We start from the raw sequence: 18,928 nt of genomic DNA on the forward strand, positions 1-18,928 counted from the left end.
TCTACATTGACACAGAATGAAAATAAATTCATCTTCAGCTCAACCTGCCATAACACATTACACAATTCATTCTGCAACCAGGGGCGGATCCAGGAATTCCGTAAAGAGGGGGCGCCTTTACAGAATTAAAGGGGACGCATGCACCCCTCTCCCATTTTTTTTTTTATTGCTTTTGTTGAAACAAAAAAAATAAAGGGGGGGCGTCCGGTGCGCTCCCTCCCCCACCCCCCCCCCCCCCCCCCCATCTGCCACTGCTACAACTGCTGTTGGATGAGAAAACTGGAACAATAAGCAGGAGTCCTACTGCATCAAAGTGCAATCGCACTACGGGACTTTCAACAGCAATCTAGATAGATGGGTGAATATAAACTGACCTTTTTCATTCAAGGGCAACTAATATTTATTTGTTAAGAAAATTGAGTTTGGGCCATTTGGACAGGCACTGTGTGTTATACTGTCATTTGTCAAATTCGAAAATAAAGCTCTGTGGTCATAACTCATGATTGAAGTCGGACAGATGCAGTGATTCAACGGCTAATTCTTGTCCTATTCCTTCATTCTTTCTCAGTCATTAGATTGCGATACAAGCCATGCATTCTGGGACGCTTTATTTGTTGTGTTCCACGTAGAGCTGTGCATTGTTTAGATTTCATCTGACCAACTCTTGACTCAGGCACTTTGAATTCATTAGAGAGTGTGCTGAATACAGAGCAAAATACCGCATATATTGAACTACTGTACAGAAATGATTGGCTGGATTGAATGGCTCTGCTCAACTCTGCCACCATTGTAATTCCCGTCACCTAAGGTGTCCAGTATCGCTTCAAACAAATGAATACTAATGAACAGGTAAACAAGAAAGGTATACCTGAAGTACATGTTAGACAGAAGCTGAAAATCCTGTTTCAAATTACCAAACAAAAAGCTCACTAAAACTATGACCTCTGAACTTTGCCTACAATGCACACAATAATGACACATTAACCCGTTGAGGGCGGACTGATTTTGCTACAATACGCATTTGCCATAGACGCCTGCCCGAGTATACTTGGGACTCGTCCTTAACAAGTTAAAGTTTTAGTTTGCAGCAGTGACAGCATTAAGTTTCTCATGGGAAGGTTTCTCTCTCTGTTTAATCAGTGAACCAAATTTGACATAAAATGCACTCTGAGACCTCACTTCACACTGAAAAAAAAACCAAAAATTTTTCTCCTCTGGACCAAATATGCTGCCCAAAACAAAAGTGGCAAAGCTTTTTACATACATTTCTATCAAAACAAAAACATTAAAGGCTCACCTTGTCAAAAAGAGGTTTCCACTTCTGCAAGCAGGCCAGGGAGTCGTTGTGGTCGATGTGGTTTGCCGTAGCATCAAGCAGCCGCGTCCGCGTGTCGTGCATCGCAAAGGAGTCGTGGGCGGGCATGATGGACGATGGCGGTCAGCAAAACGGATATGAAAAAAAAGGGGAGAAATTTTGGGTGTACCGGGCAGATGGAAATATACACCAGAAGAATTAGATTAAAACACGTAACAGTGTTTAAGAGGAGTGCCTTTTGGCGTTCTCTGTGTCTGATTCTGTAAAGTTGGAATATCCTATTTAGACAACAATGATAGGCTTAAAGTCTGGTATTGCGTTCTTGTTGCTTCCACTTTGTTGCCCGAGGCAAAACTCCTGGGATGTTGTGGTCACTGTTAGGCTCCTCAAAGCACCTCCAAGTTTAAGTTTGCATCCATGAAATGTACTATCAGTGCAAGAAAGGAGGCAAAATTTTCAAAAAAATTCAATTTCCCACACAAATAAAATCCTCTCAGCATCTTCCAAAGCTTCTCGACTGCACCATTGTATGTCAGTTGCTACAGGCACAGGATGCTGCTTCTAATGATCGAGATCAAATCATTTCCACTTCAGCAGGCACGAAAAGTGAGACATTTATGCGATGCTAGTGGTGAAAAAAGCCTGTCGGTTCAACGTTTGTTTTTCATTATTTCTCCTATAAGGCAGCATCAGCCTCTGTAACAGTTGTGGTCACATCCACTGACCATTATCCTATACATTCCTTACGGTCTCCGATGGGAATTTAGCTCACACATTTAGACTTGTGTCGACCTTTCGGAGGTGCTATCTTATTTCTACGTCCCTGTTTCCAGTTTAGTACTCTTTCATCTCATCTGTCATTGAAAAGGAAAGTTGGATGCATGACATCATACTCCGCAACGGCAGTCTCGCGTCATCATGCTCATTCATGATGTAACAGCCTCTTCAAAATGAATAAAGATGGAGAAAGGAAAACAGTCTCTGTGATGACAGATCACATCAGCTGCAAACTCCGGTGTTGGGATGCATGCAAAAGTAGACCAAAAAGCTTCTGCAAAATGGCCCGAAGCCAGCGACGTGAAGTGAAGCGACTCTGATACGGATTTCAAGCATGGAATGACGGTGAAAAAAATGAAAAAGTCGCAAAGTAACATGAATGAACAGACTTCCGCATCCCTTTAGAAATCATTTCTACCGCAAGCAGTTGACAAGGGCTGTCTATACAGATGAGGCCGTAATATCAACTTGGGCGTGGATGAGTGGCTGCACTCACCGTACTGCAAGAAGGTAGATGGGGGGGGGGGGGGGGGGGGGGTGTTGATGATGTGGTGCAACTGGCTGTGTTAGGATAAGGTACTGTTTTCCTCCAAGCTACTTAAAATTCAAACTGCATCGGCCTGACTCCAGAGCACAGGGCACACAGAATATGTGCTCAGCCATGCATGAAGATTTTTCCCCTTTTTTTTTTGGGGGGGGGGGGGCGGATGGGAGAGAGGAAGTGGGGAGATGATTATCAGGTAGTGCGGGTTTAAGAAACACGGTGAGACTCTCCAGAATGGAAATTTGCTTGGCGACGTAGAATACTAAATTGCTATCACCAGGATTCAATAACGCCGGCACAATATGTATCATGGCTATGACGCAAATGTCCCGACATCTTGGGTAGATGGCAACATGGCGAAGTGGACTTCTCTCCAGCAAACAGTTCAGCACACCACAGCAAAATGTTAAGCCGAGAAAAGACAAGACGCATGAGACGTGAGAGATAATGTTGCAATAGGATGCGAGGACCTCAGCATCAGCAGTTATAATGATATTATAATGGCCTATAGTATTATACCAGGGTGATTCATATTTGAATAAAGGTGGCGACGTGATATGAGTATCTGGTTTCCTGTAACAAAAAAGGAAATCAATGCACATGGCAACTTATGTGGGGAGGTCCAAGGAAAGTTACCTGAAAGTCAACTGGTGTGAACTAATGCATCATGGGACAATTTCAGATTGCATAATTGACCCGTTCCTTACTGGAACCTGGTGGCCTCTGTAATAAGTCAATGGGGATTTAAGACTTCGGTATGGAAAGGGTTAATCACGGACATATCACGGTACTGATCATTCAACCTTTTAGCACTTTTATGAACTGAAAACTTTGTTCACTATGGTATCGTACATTAACCCTGCATGTGTACAGACATTTAGCTTTTAACGACACAAACTTTTTCACTAGCATTCAGTAATTCTTCAGAACTTTGTCGACCTAATCTTAAAGTTAACAAACCCATTCAAGTATTGATGCATCTATGATCTTTGTCTAGCATAAAGGCCATGGTGACACAATAGTTATTTTAAAGGCATAATTTGCCATTTGCACATGACACAAAAACCCAGCTAAAATGTGAGCTAAGGATAGAAACAACCAATGAAAAAATTTGAACCACTATAATTGATGTCAAGTATGGTTTATATACAAAATGTGAACAGTAGTTATAATAAAAATGTTTCCAGACTAAACTGTCTACAGTTATGGTTTAATGAGAAAAATAGTAATATTTCCTTACATTTCAGGCTTTATTGCAAAAATTTCATATGGTAGGATGTTTTGTGATACAATTGACCTACACATATGCATCAAAAGTGATATCTTGAACATTTTTAAAATCATTGCTCCCAAAGGTAACCAGGACCTTTAAAGGGACTTAGGATATTTCTTTTCATTAACCAATAGTTTGCAGACATCTGTGCCAAATGGGCAAAAACAACACTCCAGCATGGATGCCAGCTAGTGAACAAAGCACTGTAAGCAGGGGTGAATCCAGGAATTCCATAAAGGGGAGGCACGTTTACAAAATTAAAGGGGCGCATGCAACCCCTCCCCATTTTGTCTTTTTATTTCTTTTGTTTTAACAAAAAAAAAAATAAAGAGGGGGTGCACGCCCGGTGCACCCCTTCTGGATCCGCCACTTGTAAGGGTTAAGCCTACGATGTATAGTCTGTCAAAAATTATGCTATGTTTACAGATCTTGCTTTTCATGGTCTGAATCCTTTAGAGATAAATCTTCTGAGAATCAACAATTCACACATACATGTAATAGGTGATGGACACTTGAGCACACAAACTAACAGATACACACAGTCACACAAGGTCACACAAGGTCACACACACACACACTCATTTTTCTGTGTCAATGCTCTGCAGTTCCAAATCTTGACCTCTAGAGTTGTGGAATAACAATAATTGCCAAAGGATATAGGGACTGTGAATGAAAGTACACTGTAAAAGCTTAAAACCCTTAAAACACACACGCAGAAGCAAGCATTCAACAAGAATATAAAAAAATAAACTGTTGTCTATTTTGTGCAGTGAAAATAAGCATCTTTGTTTCTAGAAAAAGCAGGAGGGACACAAGGGTCTCTTGAATATTGTAGACAACTATTAATGGCTAGTCTTTGGTCTTCATATTTGCTATGTGCTTGTGAATATCTGTGAATAAATTGTGTCATAATGTAGATAACACAGTCTGCAAGAATCTTCAGCTTTTTGAAGGAGGCAGTACATGTACTTAACCAGAAATAGAAGAAGAAAATGTAAAGAGAAGGAGAGACAAATAGAGATATATGTGTATATATAGATAGATACATGTAGACAGAGACAGATAGAGATATATGTTTATATACAGATATATACATGTAGATAGAGAGAGACAGAGAGAGATATATGTGTATATATAGATACATGTAGATAGAGAGAGACAGAGAGAGAGAGATATATATATGTGTATATATAGATAGAGACATGTAGATAGAGAGAAACAGAGACAGAGACAGAGAGAGTGAGAAGAGAGAGATACACAGACATATAGATAGAATACAGATAGAGAGAGAGTGTGTGTAATGATGGTATAATTGTGCATTTACAGGCATTACTTCCCAGCAATTCAACGTAATAATCTCATTTTATCTCCAACATATGTTCCTTCCCTCTCCCTCACCACCCACAATTTCAGGAAATTTAGTTACAGTACACCCAAGACGAGGGTTCATCGTACCATGAGTGATAGCTCCGTCAGACGGCGGAGGGGAGCTGCAGTGTCAAGTAATGACACAGTGGGGCAAATTCTAGGCAAAAAGTTCAATTCAAGAATAGCACCCAACTCACAAAATTTGGGAAAATAAAACCAATGGTGTGCACATTACAATGTATTTAGTTTAAGTTCCGCAGTATGACACAGGATATCGGATAGTATTGACTTTCTTGTCTTTTTTTGAGTTGTGGTGAAACTCAAATGTGAGTGGTGATAAGCACAATCAGGGTATGCAATCATGGTTTTCTCACTTTAAACTGTTGTAACTTCTAAAAGAATGCACCAACCGACTTCAAAATTCACATGCAGCGTGCCTAGACATCAATGATCACATGTGGTAATACACTAGCTAATCTCTTCTCATGTACTGTTAATTACCAAAGATTAATCACCAAAAAGTCCCCCAAAACCCATGTAATGCATAAAAAAAAAAAGCATTTTACAACTTACGTAAAATCAAGATTTGAGGTCCGAATTTGAAGTCTACCCCTATGTGTTTGGTATCAAATTAATGGATTTTTTTTTCCTGGCATTGCTTGCATGCAATAAAAAACAGTGGTCCTTTCTGCTGGAGAAAGTTATGAGGTCTGAAGTCCTGTCATGGTAGGAGTGTAATGCTGGCTAATTTTTGTGACATTGTGACCTTTTAACCCATGCTGTACAGCTATACATGGAGAAACAGCTTATTTTTCTGCTTTTCCTAAAAGTACTGAAGATACACTACAATATGGTGTGCTGTTTGCCAATAAATGTTCAGCCAGTTTTGAGCCATTTTCAAATGCTGAGGAAAATAAGTGCAGCCGTCTTTTAGTATTTTCAATGAGGTACATGTACATGTATATCCTAATTTGACAACTTAAAAGAATCTTTTCCCCTTATTTAATATCCTTGGTTTTTCAGCCATGAATTGTAAATATGTAGTAATCTATTGTTTGAAAATTTTAGCAAATTTGAGCAACAAGTACTTATTTTTTATATATTTACAAATTGCTGAGGAAAAATAAGACTGATCCAAGCCCATCTTCTACTGTATGAAGGTCATATGATAAATGTTCAGTGACCTTATTTCAATACTTTTTCATTTTTTCTAAGATATCATAAGCAAAACATAGTATTTTGGTTTAATATGTCATTGTTTGAGTGTCACAGCTTGGATATCAACTCAAGTCAACATAAATCTCATATTCATTCCTCTATCTGTGTTTACAAATGTGAGAATGGATCCAAACACTATGCGCACATATATGAATATTCAAGGTCAAACTGTAAAGATAATTTTCTGATGAAAAATATCATATCTTCCAATATACCAGCCCTAATTTCATAAAAGCTTTATAACAATGGCCAGCATATGTCTGTTACCTATTCCTGAAAGTTTCACCTCTTCACTCTTTGGCAAAAGTGAAATATTATAAAATATATAAAAGTGGTCTAATATGAATTCAGAGTAGTGCCGACGAAACTGATCATCCATTTTGAGTAGTGAAAATTTGACATTAATTCATATTTTGCGATATGTCATGGTAATGCGCTAGTAGTGAACGAAAGGAGTATTTATCAGGAATATCTAAAAGCAATTTCAGATGAAAAAACATTTCTCCTTTTTTTAATGAATTTTTCCAATATTTTAGTCATTTTAATGAAATTTGACATCCCTAATTAGAATGCTAATTTGTGCGCATTTTAATGCAAAATTTTGACTCTTTGTTTACATGAAATGAAACTTTGTACACTACAACAAACAGCAAAAAACACATTTTCACCAAGTTTTCTCATTTTTCCCCTGTTACACATTTGCATACCCTGATTGTGCTATTGACCAAGTGTACTCACAAACAGTCTTTATTCTGGCACAACTACTTGAAATAATAGCTGTGGTCACACTGGCAAAAGATTGCAATCTTTGATATTGCACAGTTTTGCCGGCGTGAACACAAACTCCCCATGAAACTTCTTGCGAAACTTCTCATGAAACTTCCCTCTCAAACAAGGGGTATTTCCCAGACCCCCGCCAATCCTCTCCTTGATCTTTGGGCAGTGTTAACGCTAGCAACTAAAATACATGGCGCATACAGTATCTACATGATGATAAACATCCCAAACATACAAGTCTAACAGGGAATCATCGGCTTTGAGAGAAAGTGATAATATTGCATAACATATATAACAACATATAATATTATTATATGTTGTAGCTGACATTTTGAATAGAATTTGTTCAGCCATACACTGAGTATTTTGAACAAATTTGTTGTTTCAGCTCACATAACAGCCATAAAACTACTGCAGGGCATTCAGTAGTGACAAATTAGGATTACATACAAACCATTAACTCTCCTACCCATCATTGCTACAAGAAACAAACTCTCAAAACTGACTGGCCACTAGCCCACTCTCTCTAATCTCCAAGCTGCTTCTCTTCTTCCCTCATTGAGTTTGCAACAGTTCAGTGGTGATAGTCTATGCCAATGGGACTTACAAAGGTCGGAAATAAAAGCATACAGGGTGAGGAATGGCAACCTCTTGTGGTACTTATTCCGGACAGATGTCCCTATCAGACCAGGAGTAAAGCAGACTCCCTACAAGTGCATCATATCCACTTGGATGTCTGCTTTATCATGCAAGAATACAGCATTAAGTTAAACAAATCACATATTCTTTCCTTTCTTTTTCTTCTGTGTTCCACTACCTGTCAACACGCTAACCATCATTAACCTCCTGCCAAAAATGTGTCATGGCAAAAGGTGAGAGAAGAGACAGACCCCTCCCTAAATAAAAGGTCAGATTCATCTAATGTCATCATTATTATCAGAATCATTTTCATCATTATCACAAGTATTTTTTATTGTGAAGAGAGAAACTGATTACACATACATACTATGCATGTCAGCAGTTTTAATACTCACAATACTGCTTTTTTTTATGAGCACTTGCACTTTCAAATTTGGTTTTGAACACAATTAATATCCTAAAACTATGCAATAGTTTTATAAGTATGTACAGTTCATTTTTACATCATTTTTTATGCCATTGGTATGGTGTAGTTTAGCAACTAGCCATTTTTGGCAAGAATCTTAGCAATGGTCTGAGTATATATATGCATGTTCTGAGTTTTTTTGTGTTTTTTTTTCCTGCTTCAGATACATTCTGGCAGAAAGCTCCCAATATGAATTCACTGTATCATATTCCTAATGATGTTTTATAGTCAACATGCATAATCAGCAATGTGTCTGTCTCGGAGGAGAGAGATGGAGAGGGAGAGAGAGAGAGAGAATGAGAGGGAGAGACAGAAGAGATTTATGATCAGCTCCTGTATATGTTTTGGTTACTCTACAGCCGAAAGCTGCTTACGCGCTTTTATATAAATGCTGAAAATCCTGCGCCTTACGACTAGGCCATACTCGGGCTGGGAATCACCTTCCCCCATCACAAATCATGCATGGCCTGTGATTAGCCTACTCAGGCATGTCATCATCATCATCCTATCTACCTCTCTCTCTCTCTCTCTCCTTTCTATGGGACATATCCCTCCATCATCTCCTCCTTCATCTCCCCTATTTCATTCTATCCTACATTCAATTGCTTTGCAATCATCTCCACTATTCCTGTCTGAAATGGTGCATTATCGTGTGTCCCCACGTAAGTTTTTTCCCCCATAATGAAAACCTATCATGAAAGAAACTGACCGAGATTTTGCTCAAAGCAAGAAAGCAAATTTGTGACCCACCACAACAAAAGGATCTGAAAGTTGCTGATGGCTGAGCCAAGAAAATTGAGTGTGTAGTCTGATCATCAAAATCGGTCAAAACCATTCAATTTCTGTTTTTGACTTAATTTTGTAATCTGATGTTTTGGCTTTTATGTGCTGAAATTTTGAGGCTAAATGATGAAAGGAAAGACAAAAAATGAGCGTTTTTCTGAGCTGTGATTTTCTGACTTTCAATGGAACAAAAAGTTGTCCGAAGATTTGGATTTAGCGCCGTAGATAGACTCTGCCCCTAGCAAATAGGGAGGGATCTTATTGGTCAGTGCGTGGCATCCTGGTTACTGACTGGTCGTGCATAGACCACTGGCGCTAAGCTTGAATGAACATTGCAGAGGTTGCTAGGAGCATACCTTCTTTTGTCAAGACATGAAAACTGTCTTACCTCCCCTTCATCACCAATGCGTCGGAAGGAAAACTTTGAAGGTGGGTTCTCAAAATGTTGATTTCCTAGACCACTTGACAGGCTCTCACAAAATCATCGATATCTCCGTAACCGAGTACTTTTATGAGTCGTGTTATATATGAAATAAAATCGGAAGAGTAAGGGAATAATGTCATGTCATTTTCAAAAAAATCGACTTCTCCCAACTTTGAAAACTTGAAAAAATACCTTGAAAAAAAACCATGAAAAATATTGACATGAAAAGTTTTGGCATGGCCCATTACAATTTGGTGAGGATTGCTAGTTAAGCACTATACATCATGAGGATGGGACAACTTATAACTGATATTGCTTAATGCGTAGTTTTTTTATCAGGTGTGAAGGTAGATTAAAATCATCAAACTTTTATTAATATGTCTTCACCAATAATCTATCATCCCATAAAATGTTTCTCAGGCTCCTTTTGAATCAGCATTTTACATCAAATAAACAAGGCAAGTGCCAAAACATTGGGCCTAAAAGTTCGTTGACCCCTGTCTGTGACCTTTGACCTTGTGATAACCTTTAACTCCCCAAGGAACATCTACCATCCAAGTTTGGTCACAAACAGACATATGGATCAAGAGTTTTGAGCCATAATCAAAACGTACCGTAAAAACTTAATATTGGGCCCTAAAAGTTTGTTGACCCCTGTGTGTGACCTTTGACCTTGTGGTGACCTTCAACTCCTAAGGGACATCTACCATCCAAGTTTGGTCACAAACAGACATATACAACAAAAGTTATGAGCCATAATCGAAACGCGCGGTAAAAACTTAACATTGGGCCCAAAGTTCATTGACCCCTGTCTGTGACCGTTGACCTTCAGGTGACCTTCATGTTTAGTAAAGTGTGTAACTTTGTATAACCGCTCTTCCCTCCAAGTTTGATTGAAATTGAAGTCCTCAGTAGAGAGTTATGCAAGTTTTTGTAGCGTTACGGATGGACGGACGACGGATGGACAGACGCCGCAGGCGATCCCTTCGTCTCTATAGCACGCATTTCCCATAGACCCCTGCCTGAGTATACTTGGGACTCGTCCACAACGGGTTAAATGAATTCCGAATTTCCACATGTTTTAACAGCAGCGTCAATCTCTAGCATAAACAAGGCAATCGCCAAATTGTGTCTCGCCCATTCGCGTACAAGGAATTAATATTTTTTATAACTCCAGAAGTTAATTGACCTGCTTATGACCTTTGACCTTGTGATGACCTTCAACACCCTAAGGGACATTGACCATCCAAGTTTGGTCACAAATGGACAAAGGGATCAAAAGTAATGAGCCATAATCGAAACGCGCCATAAAAACATAACATTGGGCCCTAAAAGTTTGTTGACCCCTGTCTGTGACCTTTGACCTTGTGACGACCTTCACCTCCCCATGGGACATCTTCCATCCAAGTTTGGTCACAAACGGACATAGGGATCAAAAGTTATGAGCCATAAACGAAATGCGCCCTAAAAACTTACCATTGGGCCCTAAAAGTTCGTTGACCCCTGTCAATAACCTTTGACCTTGTGGCTACCTTCAACTTCCCAAGGGACATCTACCATCACCCAAGTTTGATTGCCATTGTAGCAACATGTGCTGAGTTATGTGTGATAAGAGAGTCTTGCAATTAAACTTTAACGTATGACCTCAAATGACCTTTGACCTTATCATGTGACCTCTTACGGCACCATAACATGAAGGTACCCCCAGTGCATCAATCACCCAAATTTGATTGCCATTGTAGCGACATATATTAAGTTACGTGTGATAAGAGAGTCTTGCAAGTAAACTTTAACATATGACCTCAAATGACCTTTGACCTTATCCTGTGACCTCCAATGGCACCATAACATGAAGGTACCCCAAGTGCATCTATGACCCAAATTAGATTGTAATCTAAGCAACTTATGTGAAGTTATTTGTCAAAAGAGAGTCTTGCAGGTAAACTTTAACATAGAAAAGAGTCTTGCACATACTCTTTAATATATGACCTCAAATGACCTTTGACATCATCACATGACCTCCCACAACACCACAACATGAAGATACCCCTCGTGCTTCTATAACCCAAGTGTGGCTGCCATTGCTGTAACTGTTGCCAAGTTATGCATCATAAGAGAGTCTTGCAGGTAAACTTTAACATTTGTGATGGACGACGGACGACGGACGATGGACGGACGACGGACGGACGACGGATGGACAACGGACGGACGCCATTTGGATCCCTTAGTCTCGCCTTCACCTCCGGTGGGCGAGACAAAAATGGATCAATGCAGTGATATTATGGTCTCACATGTCCCTTTTTGCTCCACAAACAAATCTTCATGAAATTCCCCCTTTTTATATTGATTCCTTTAAAAGAAACCTGTACTGACATTTTCTACTTGTCTGATAATTCTAATCTACATTTTTTGATGCCTACAACTGGAAAGAGAGGATTCTAAAACCCAGGACAAGCCTGTAACTAGAAATATCACTGAAGGTGATTAATACCCCCGCCCCGTGACGACAGTCTTACGCAAGGAATGATCTTTCCTTGATCTTCTGCCATTTAAATGTCGTTACCATGGCAACGCACCTTCCGACACGTCCGATAAATATGTCTTGCACATCTTCCCACCAAGACTATTGTGTGTGCCACATTTCATAAGCTTTTGTCAAAACCTGAGGAAGTAGTTCAATCCACAAGATCTTTCCTTGATCTTCCGCCATTAATATGCCGTTACCATGGCAATGCAGCTTCCGACACGTCCAAAAATATGTCTTGCACATCTTCCCACCAAGACCAATGTGTGTGCCACATTTCATGAGCTTCAGTCGAATACAGAGGAAGTAGTTCAATCCGCAAGATCTTTCCTTGATCTTCTGCCATTTATATGCCGTTACCATGGCAACGCAGCTTCCGACACGTCCGAAAAATGTCTTCCACATCTTCCCACCAAGATCAAGGTGTGTGCCACATTTCATAAGCTTTGGTCAAAAAACTGAGGAAGTAGTTAAATCCGCAAGATCTTTCCTTGATCTTCTGCCATTAATATGCTGTTACCATGGCAACGTACTTTCGGGTACTGTCAAAAAATGCGTCTTGCACATCTACAACCAAAGGCACACATCTGTACCAAGTTTCATGGAAATTGGGCAAAAACTGAGGAAGTAGTTTGCAACACAAAATTTTCCATCATTTTGGCTCATAATATGTGAGCTGTTACCATGGCAACATACTTTTTGTCACTGTCAAGAAATGTGTCATGCTGACCTATATCCTAAGACAAACATTCAATATGAATTCCATGAGAATTGGAAGAACACTGATGAAGCAGTTTTGCCATGAAGCATTTTGCCCTATATTTTACCAATAACATGCAGTCACCATGGCAACGCACTTTTTGCCACTGCGGAAATATGTGTCTTGCACATTAACATATTCAGATGAACATCTGCACCCAATTTCATAAAATTGATCAAAAACTGTGGGAGGAGTTCGCGACGCAAGATTTGTACCCATTTTTGCCCATAATATGCCGTTACCATGGCAACGTACTTTTGGGTACGGCTGTCAAAAAATTATGTCTTGCACATCTACAACCCAAGGCACACATCTGTGCCAAGTTTTATGGGAATCGGTTGAAAACTGAGGAAGTAGTTCGCGACGCAAGATTTGCAACGGACCGACCGCCCGACCGCCCGACCACCCGACCGTCCGCTGATTCCTATATACCCCCTTCAAACTTCGTTTGGCGGGGGTATAATGATTTTTTGAAAAAAATGAAAACGAGCAAGCCAAGGAACGATCCACACAATTTGGCATACGTCACAGGTGCCAACCTCCGAATTTAGCAAAACGAACTAGAAAGGTTCTACACATGTCAATTTACTGATGAAATCTCACACAAAGTACTGCAAAAACTGTTACTTAGTAAAATTGCAATATGGAGCTGAAATAAACAATATTTATTAATTCTTAAAAGGAATCTCTTCAAAAGCTTTTTATTTAGACCAAATTTGTGGGGAATATTCCAGATATGCAAAATGAAATTGGCATCATTGTCCGAACGTGCTGCCCATAGAAAACTATGTGTAAAAAAAGTGACGTTGCACTAACGATGCATTGATGATGAGCGATAATGGTTCGACATCACAGTTCAAACTATCTAACGAAGATGAGGACTGAGTGATTCTTAAAATCTAAATCCAAAAAATAGTCAACGGCAATCACGGTTTACGCCTAGTTAGAAGAAAACGGCACTCAGTACATATAGACTCTAGACTAGAAGTAGGACTAGGACTAGTGAGCAGTCAAGGACCGAGAAGATTCTACTCGCCGCTCCGTCGACAGCTGTACGTGCACAGCGCTAATAGTCTCGTATGCAATACATACCCTGAATGGCCCTGCTGCCAGAACTTGAAGAAAGTCCAGACGAAAGTCCAGACTCCAAGGTCTAGCGTTGCCGCTAGAGGCCCTTGTGCTGCAGGCCCTGTTGTTTCTGTGCTGAATTTTGCAGGTAAGGTATCTGCTTTATGGATTTTCAATGTTTTTGTGGTCGAGATAAATCTCATGGTGGTCGTATTAACACCAAGGACTAACTTAGATCTAGTTTTAGTAGGACCCATACCTCGGAAGAGTGGCCCGACCACGTAGATACAAACAGGGCCACCGCTTCGCGATCCAAGCGCTGGTGTAGGCATAGTGCTAGAGTACTTCCGTATCCATGTAGATATCTCAAAATTCACCCAAGCAAATTGCACCAAAATCACAAGAAGTATTTTATGACTCATGTCCACTTGCTCACGCTAATTGGAACCAAATCGCAAGTTGAGAAGCGTAAGTGAAGTTGTCGACTTTCCTGTCGTCGCTAAAAACAATCTGCTCTGTACGACTAAACAAGAGTGATCGCGGCATAGTAACCCTACTTGCCTGCGCACGCACAGACTGAAGTTAGCCATCTAATATCATGAGACAAATCTTTCAAGTAATCGAGAGCAAGAAATCAATTTATAAATTATTTGAGCTACGTTGAATGAAAAATAAAGTTCGTAAATCACACAAATCGCTAAAATCATGACATTTTTTAATTTAGTTCTTGCGTAAATTCCCCGTTCGCACGGCACTAGTCGGCTAACTTCAGTTCTAGATTGTGCATATCGCGTTTACCAAGATCTCTCGCGAAGTGTGAGGGTTTTTTTAGTGACAACTTTCACTTCAGCGTCAATATTGACACTTCTCGATTACCGATTTCGTTCAAATATAATACGGTATTTTGAAATATGCTTAGAAGTATATCCTGTAATTTTGGTGCGATTTGGTTCAGCGAAATTTGAGACAGCTGCATGGATAGGACAGTACATAAGTGCCGCCTGCTAGCTAAATTGGGCCTCAGCGTCGTCTGCTACTCGGCACGATTTAACGCACGCGTATGCGAGGGCTTGTAATCAGTGAAACATTTGGCACCTGTGACATCACAACATCCGGGCTCGTCAGCTCATCAGCATAATTCTCGCCAAAAAATTTCCATTTTCAACATGAAATTACGGACTAAATCGTTATGAAATTTTGATTCTGTTTGCACCGCTGGGTCTTTTAGAATTAAAAGAACAACATATAAAAAAATAAAAAACCGGTACAATGCCCTTTTAAAAGAAATCATAATCATAATCATAATCACAATCATCCTACACGGAATTCAAATGCTTATTAAAATGATTGAGAGGTTGATGACATTTAAAACAGGGAATTACAGTAGACCTATGGATGAAGTCTGCATGATGCTTTTGTGCAGAGAGCATCTAGGGAAAGTTTTGGAGTCAAATTGAACAAGGACTTGAGTATCCCTTTAAATCTAATCTTCCATGGGTGCGATGTCTCCAGCTATGCAAAGTGTAGGATAAACATTCTAACCTAATGGTGAGTATTACAATGGGAAGCAATGAACTAATCGGATTGGCATAGTTAAGACCCTTTCAAAGGGATCACTCGCATGAACAGTTGTGAATGAGTCTTGATTGTTACAGGTACGAGTCAAACCTGTCTATAGTTGCCACCCAAGGGAGACGGAAAAAGTGGCCGTTATAGACAGGTGGCCGCTATAGACAGGTTATATAACTTTGTGTGCATTGCTTACATGTACAAGTATGTATCATCGTTGCATCCTTACATGTACATGTATGTGTGTACGTATGCACACACTGTGTGTTTCATGCATTTAACCATGCCGGTGTATATGAAATTGTTGCACAGTAGTATGTGTATTGTCATGAAGAAAGCTTAATACTAGTGCATTATTATGACTGAATTAGGGATGAATGCAGCAGGGGCGATCACAGAACGTTGCCCGCACGGCTACAAAGCAGAAAAATACGCTGAATTATCGACTCGGCTATGGCTCCATTGGGTTTTTGGCCGCTATAGACAGGTTAAAATCTACCGCGGGAAACAAAATTTGTGGCCGCTGGCCGTGTTAGACAGGTGGCCGCTATACACAGGGTCTTTAACAGGGCTTTTCTCTCGGGGGGATTTTTCAGTGGCCACTATAGACAGGTGGTCGCTATAGACAGGTGGCCGCTAAGACAGGTTTGATTGTATACTGTACAACTGTAGTATCCATTAGTGGCAACAGTATCAACAAGATAAGAGAAAAGAAGGCGGAAAAATGCACAAGGCCCAGAACATGGCTTTTCTCACAGGGGGGATTTTTAATTTGCACATATGTAGGCAGGTGGCTGCTATAGACAGGTGGCCACTATAAATGGAGGTTTGACTGTACATACAGTGTCATGTGACAATGTTAACTGGAAAGAGGATGCACTATGTAGGATGCACTCCACATGTTGATAGAAGAGTTGTAAGTACTCATGAGTGATAGAAACATTTCTCAATCCTGGAATAACCAGCTAGATTGATTTGTGTTTCTACGCATCCTTCCATCTGCATGTTGTAACTGTACAATATTGCAATACTTTTTTTTTTTCTGACCTTCAAGAGTGCAAACGGCTAAGCTGATTTTATAACAAAGTCCTAGGACTATCAAACTGTTGTTATTGAAGTACTGAAATAAATTATTTAAAGATATACAGATGGTAATTTTGAGACCCGAATTTTTACTTTGTTGTACATAGAAATTTCATCATAACCACATTCTTTATAATGGGAATGTACTGTATAATTAGTGTAGTCAGCACCACCTGTATTATAGGCATTATTTGCCAGTGGTTATAACTACTACCATTTATTGTGGATGCACAATACCTTTGCAGGGTTATCAATTTTGTGAACATCAAATTGACTTGTAAAATAAGACCATGATTGTTCAATGAATAATACAAACAGTATGACATGCAATATCTACTCATCTATTTATCTATAATGACTGTATATTTGTCTGTATATGTGTGAGTATATGTATTTCATGTATTACATTCTCAGAATCTAGATTATCAATACACTTCAACTGAAGATACAAAGTGAAGGAATGCATCATGCTGTAGTCTCTTCCCAGGCTCCCCCTAAACTCTCTTTCCAAGAAGTCCCATTCCCTCCACCCTCAACCCCCCCCCACCCCCCCCCTCAAAAAAAAAAAAAAAAAAAAATCAAATCCCATTCCTCCATTTCTGGCTCACAATTTTCCACCCTACTTCTCCATAACAAACATTTACAGAGAGACAACGATGAGAGATGATGATTTATGGTCCTGCCATCCACCCGATCCCGCCATCATTACGCGGCCCAGCTTCCCAGTACCCTCCGGCCATCGTTTGGGCTGAGTCAGCGTAACAGGCCTTGCCCGATTGCTTTTATGCCCTCCTGGAACGCCAAATGAAGCATGTTGATTAGGAAATTGATTCCTGCAAAACAGCTTTTTGTTTTCTTTTTTTTTCATTGCTTTTGTTTGATATTATTTCCCTGAAATCAGAACGTAATGAAGAGGGGAGAAAAATGAGGCTATCTCATTTTGTAGTATGAGTGAGTTCTCAGCTTTTCAATCCATCGTACAGCTAACACGCAGACAAACGTTTGAGTAAACCTTGATGACTATTGTCCCACTGTTACATCTGGATGTCAGAGCTGGCCGCAGAATTGTTTTCCCCTTTGGATCCACCTCCCCCCCCCCCCCCCCCCCTCATCCCTCACTGCTTTTGCTTCTTAAAGGACAAGTTCACCTTTATAAACATAAGGATTGAGAGAATGTAGCAACATTAGTAGAACACATCATTGAAAGTTTGAGGAAAATCAGACAATCGGTTCAAAAGTTATGAATTTTTGAAGTTTTTGTGCAATACCCGCTGGATGAGAAGATTACTGCAGTGTATGAATAACTTAGATGTCACATGCGTACAACAATATAAGGAAAACATAAAGAGAATTTCACAAAATTCCATCTCTTGAAAAAAGTACACATTCCCCTGACTCGTTGCCGACAAATGTTATGGGTAATATTATTCCCCCTGCCTTTAGAAAGAGGGAAGTCAAGTGCTCTTTTATTATGCGAAAAAAGTGAAAATATGTTGAATTTTCTTTTACATTTTCTTTATACTGTCGTACGCATAATGACTCACAAGCTGTCGTAGTCTCCTCATCCAGCGGTTCCAACACAAAAATTAAAAAAAAATCATAACTATTGCATTGATTGTCCAATTTTCCTCAAACTTTCACTGATGTGTTCTACTAATATTGTTGCATTTTCTCAATCCTTATGTTTATGAAGGTGAACTTGTCCTTTAATATGCTTCATAAATGTATTTGTTAAGGGTCTTAATGGCAACACTACAAAATTAGCCATGACATAGGCCATGTTTACAGGATTTTGCGTACCGTGTAACACAGTTTTGAAACATGGTTTTGAAGCATTACTTGACAGAGGACTGGTTATTAAGAGTTTCTCCCGAGCGTGTTTCTGTCTCGCTCAGACTGTGCCATTGCACATCACATAATGCACAACCTGTCCCTCGGTAATTAGGTCAAACAGGGTGCGTGCTTTTCAGTCTGTGACTTCATTTAAACTGTGTTTGAAATACCATTTGCTTATCCACAAAGAGTTTCAAAACCTTGTTTCTTGTGAAACACAGTTTAGAATCACACCTCCATGGCAGTTAATCTGAAAACCATGTTTCAAACAATGTTTGTAATCTCTACTACCAATTATAGCAAGATGTAAACCACATAACATAGTTTCAAATGCATCCATACATATCACAAGAATTCAAAAGCTATTAACTGACATTTAAAAACAATTTGCAAGCAGTCATAACTAGTACACGGTTTTGTAACAATATAATATTAAAGGGGATGACTAGTACCTGATCAGTGGGAATCAGTGGGAATGCTGGGGATGATTGTTCCAATCCTCGTGGA

The 18,928-nt window shown here is 39.7% G+C and overlaps 1 protein-coding gene across 1 annotated transcript in view; it reads right to left on the reverse strand.

Annotated features, from left to right (window-relative positions):
• Nucleotides 1–18,928, reverse strand: part of LOC139729021 (rhomboid-related protein 3-like) — an 87,309-nt gene that overhangs the window by 37,391 nt on the left and 30,990 nt on the right. The window contains exon 3 of the mRNA XM_071639944.1: nucleotides 1,298–1,321. Within this exon, the coding sequence (XP_071496045.1) occupies nucleotides 1,298–1,321 (24 nt within the window). The remainder of the gene's footprint in view (nucleotides 1–1,297; nucleotides 1,322–18,928) is intronic.

The sequence above is a fragment of the Diadema antillarum genome, unplaced genomic scaffold (assembly GCF_040938485.1).
Source record: "Diadema antillarum isolate AM-2024a unplaced genomic scaffold, OU_Dant_1.0 seq00000216_RagTag, whole genome shotgun sequence".
In the NCBI taxonomy this organism is placed as follows: domain Eukaryota; kingdom Metazoa; phylum Echinodermata; class Echinoidea; order Diadematoida; family Diadematidae; genus Diadema; species Diadema antillarum.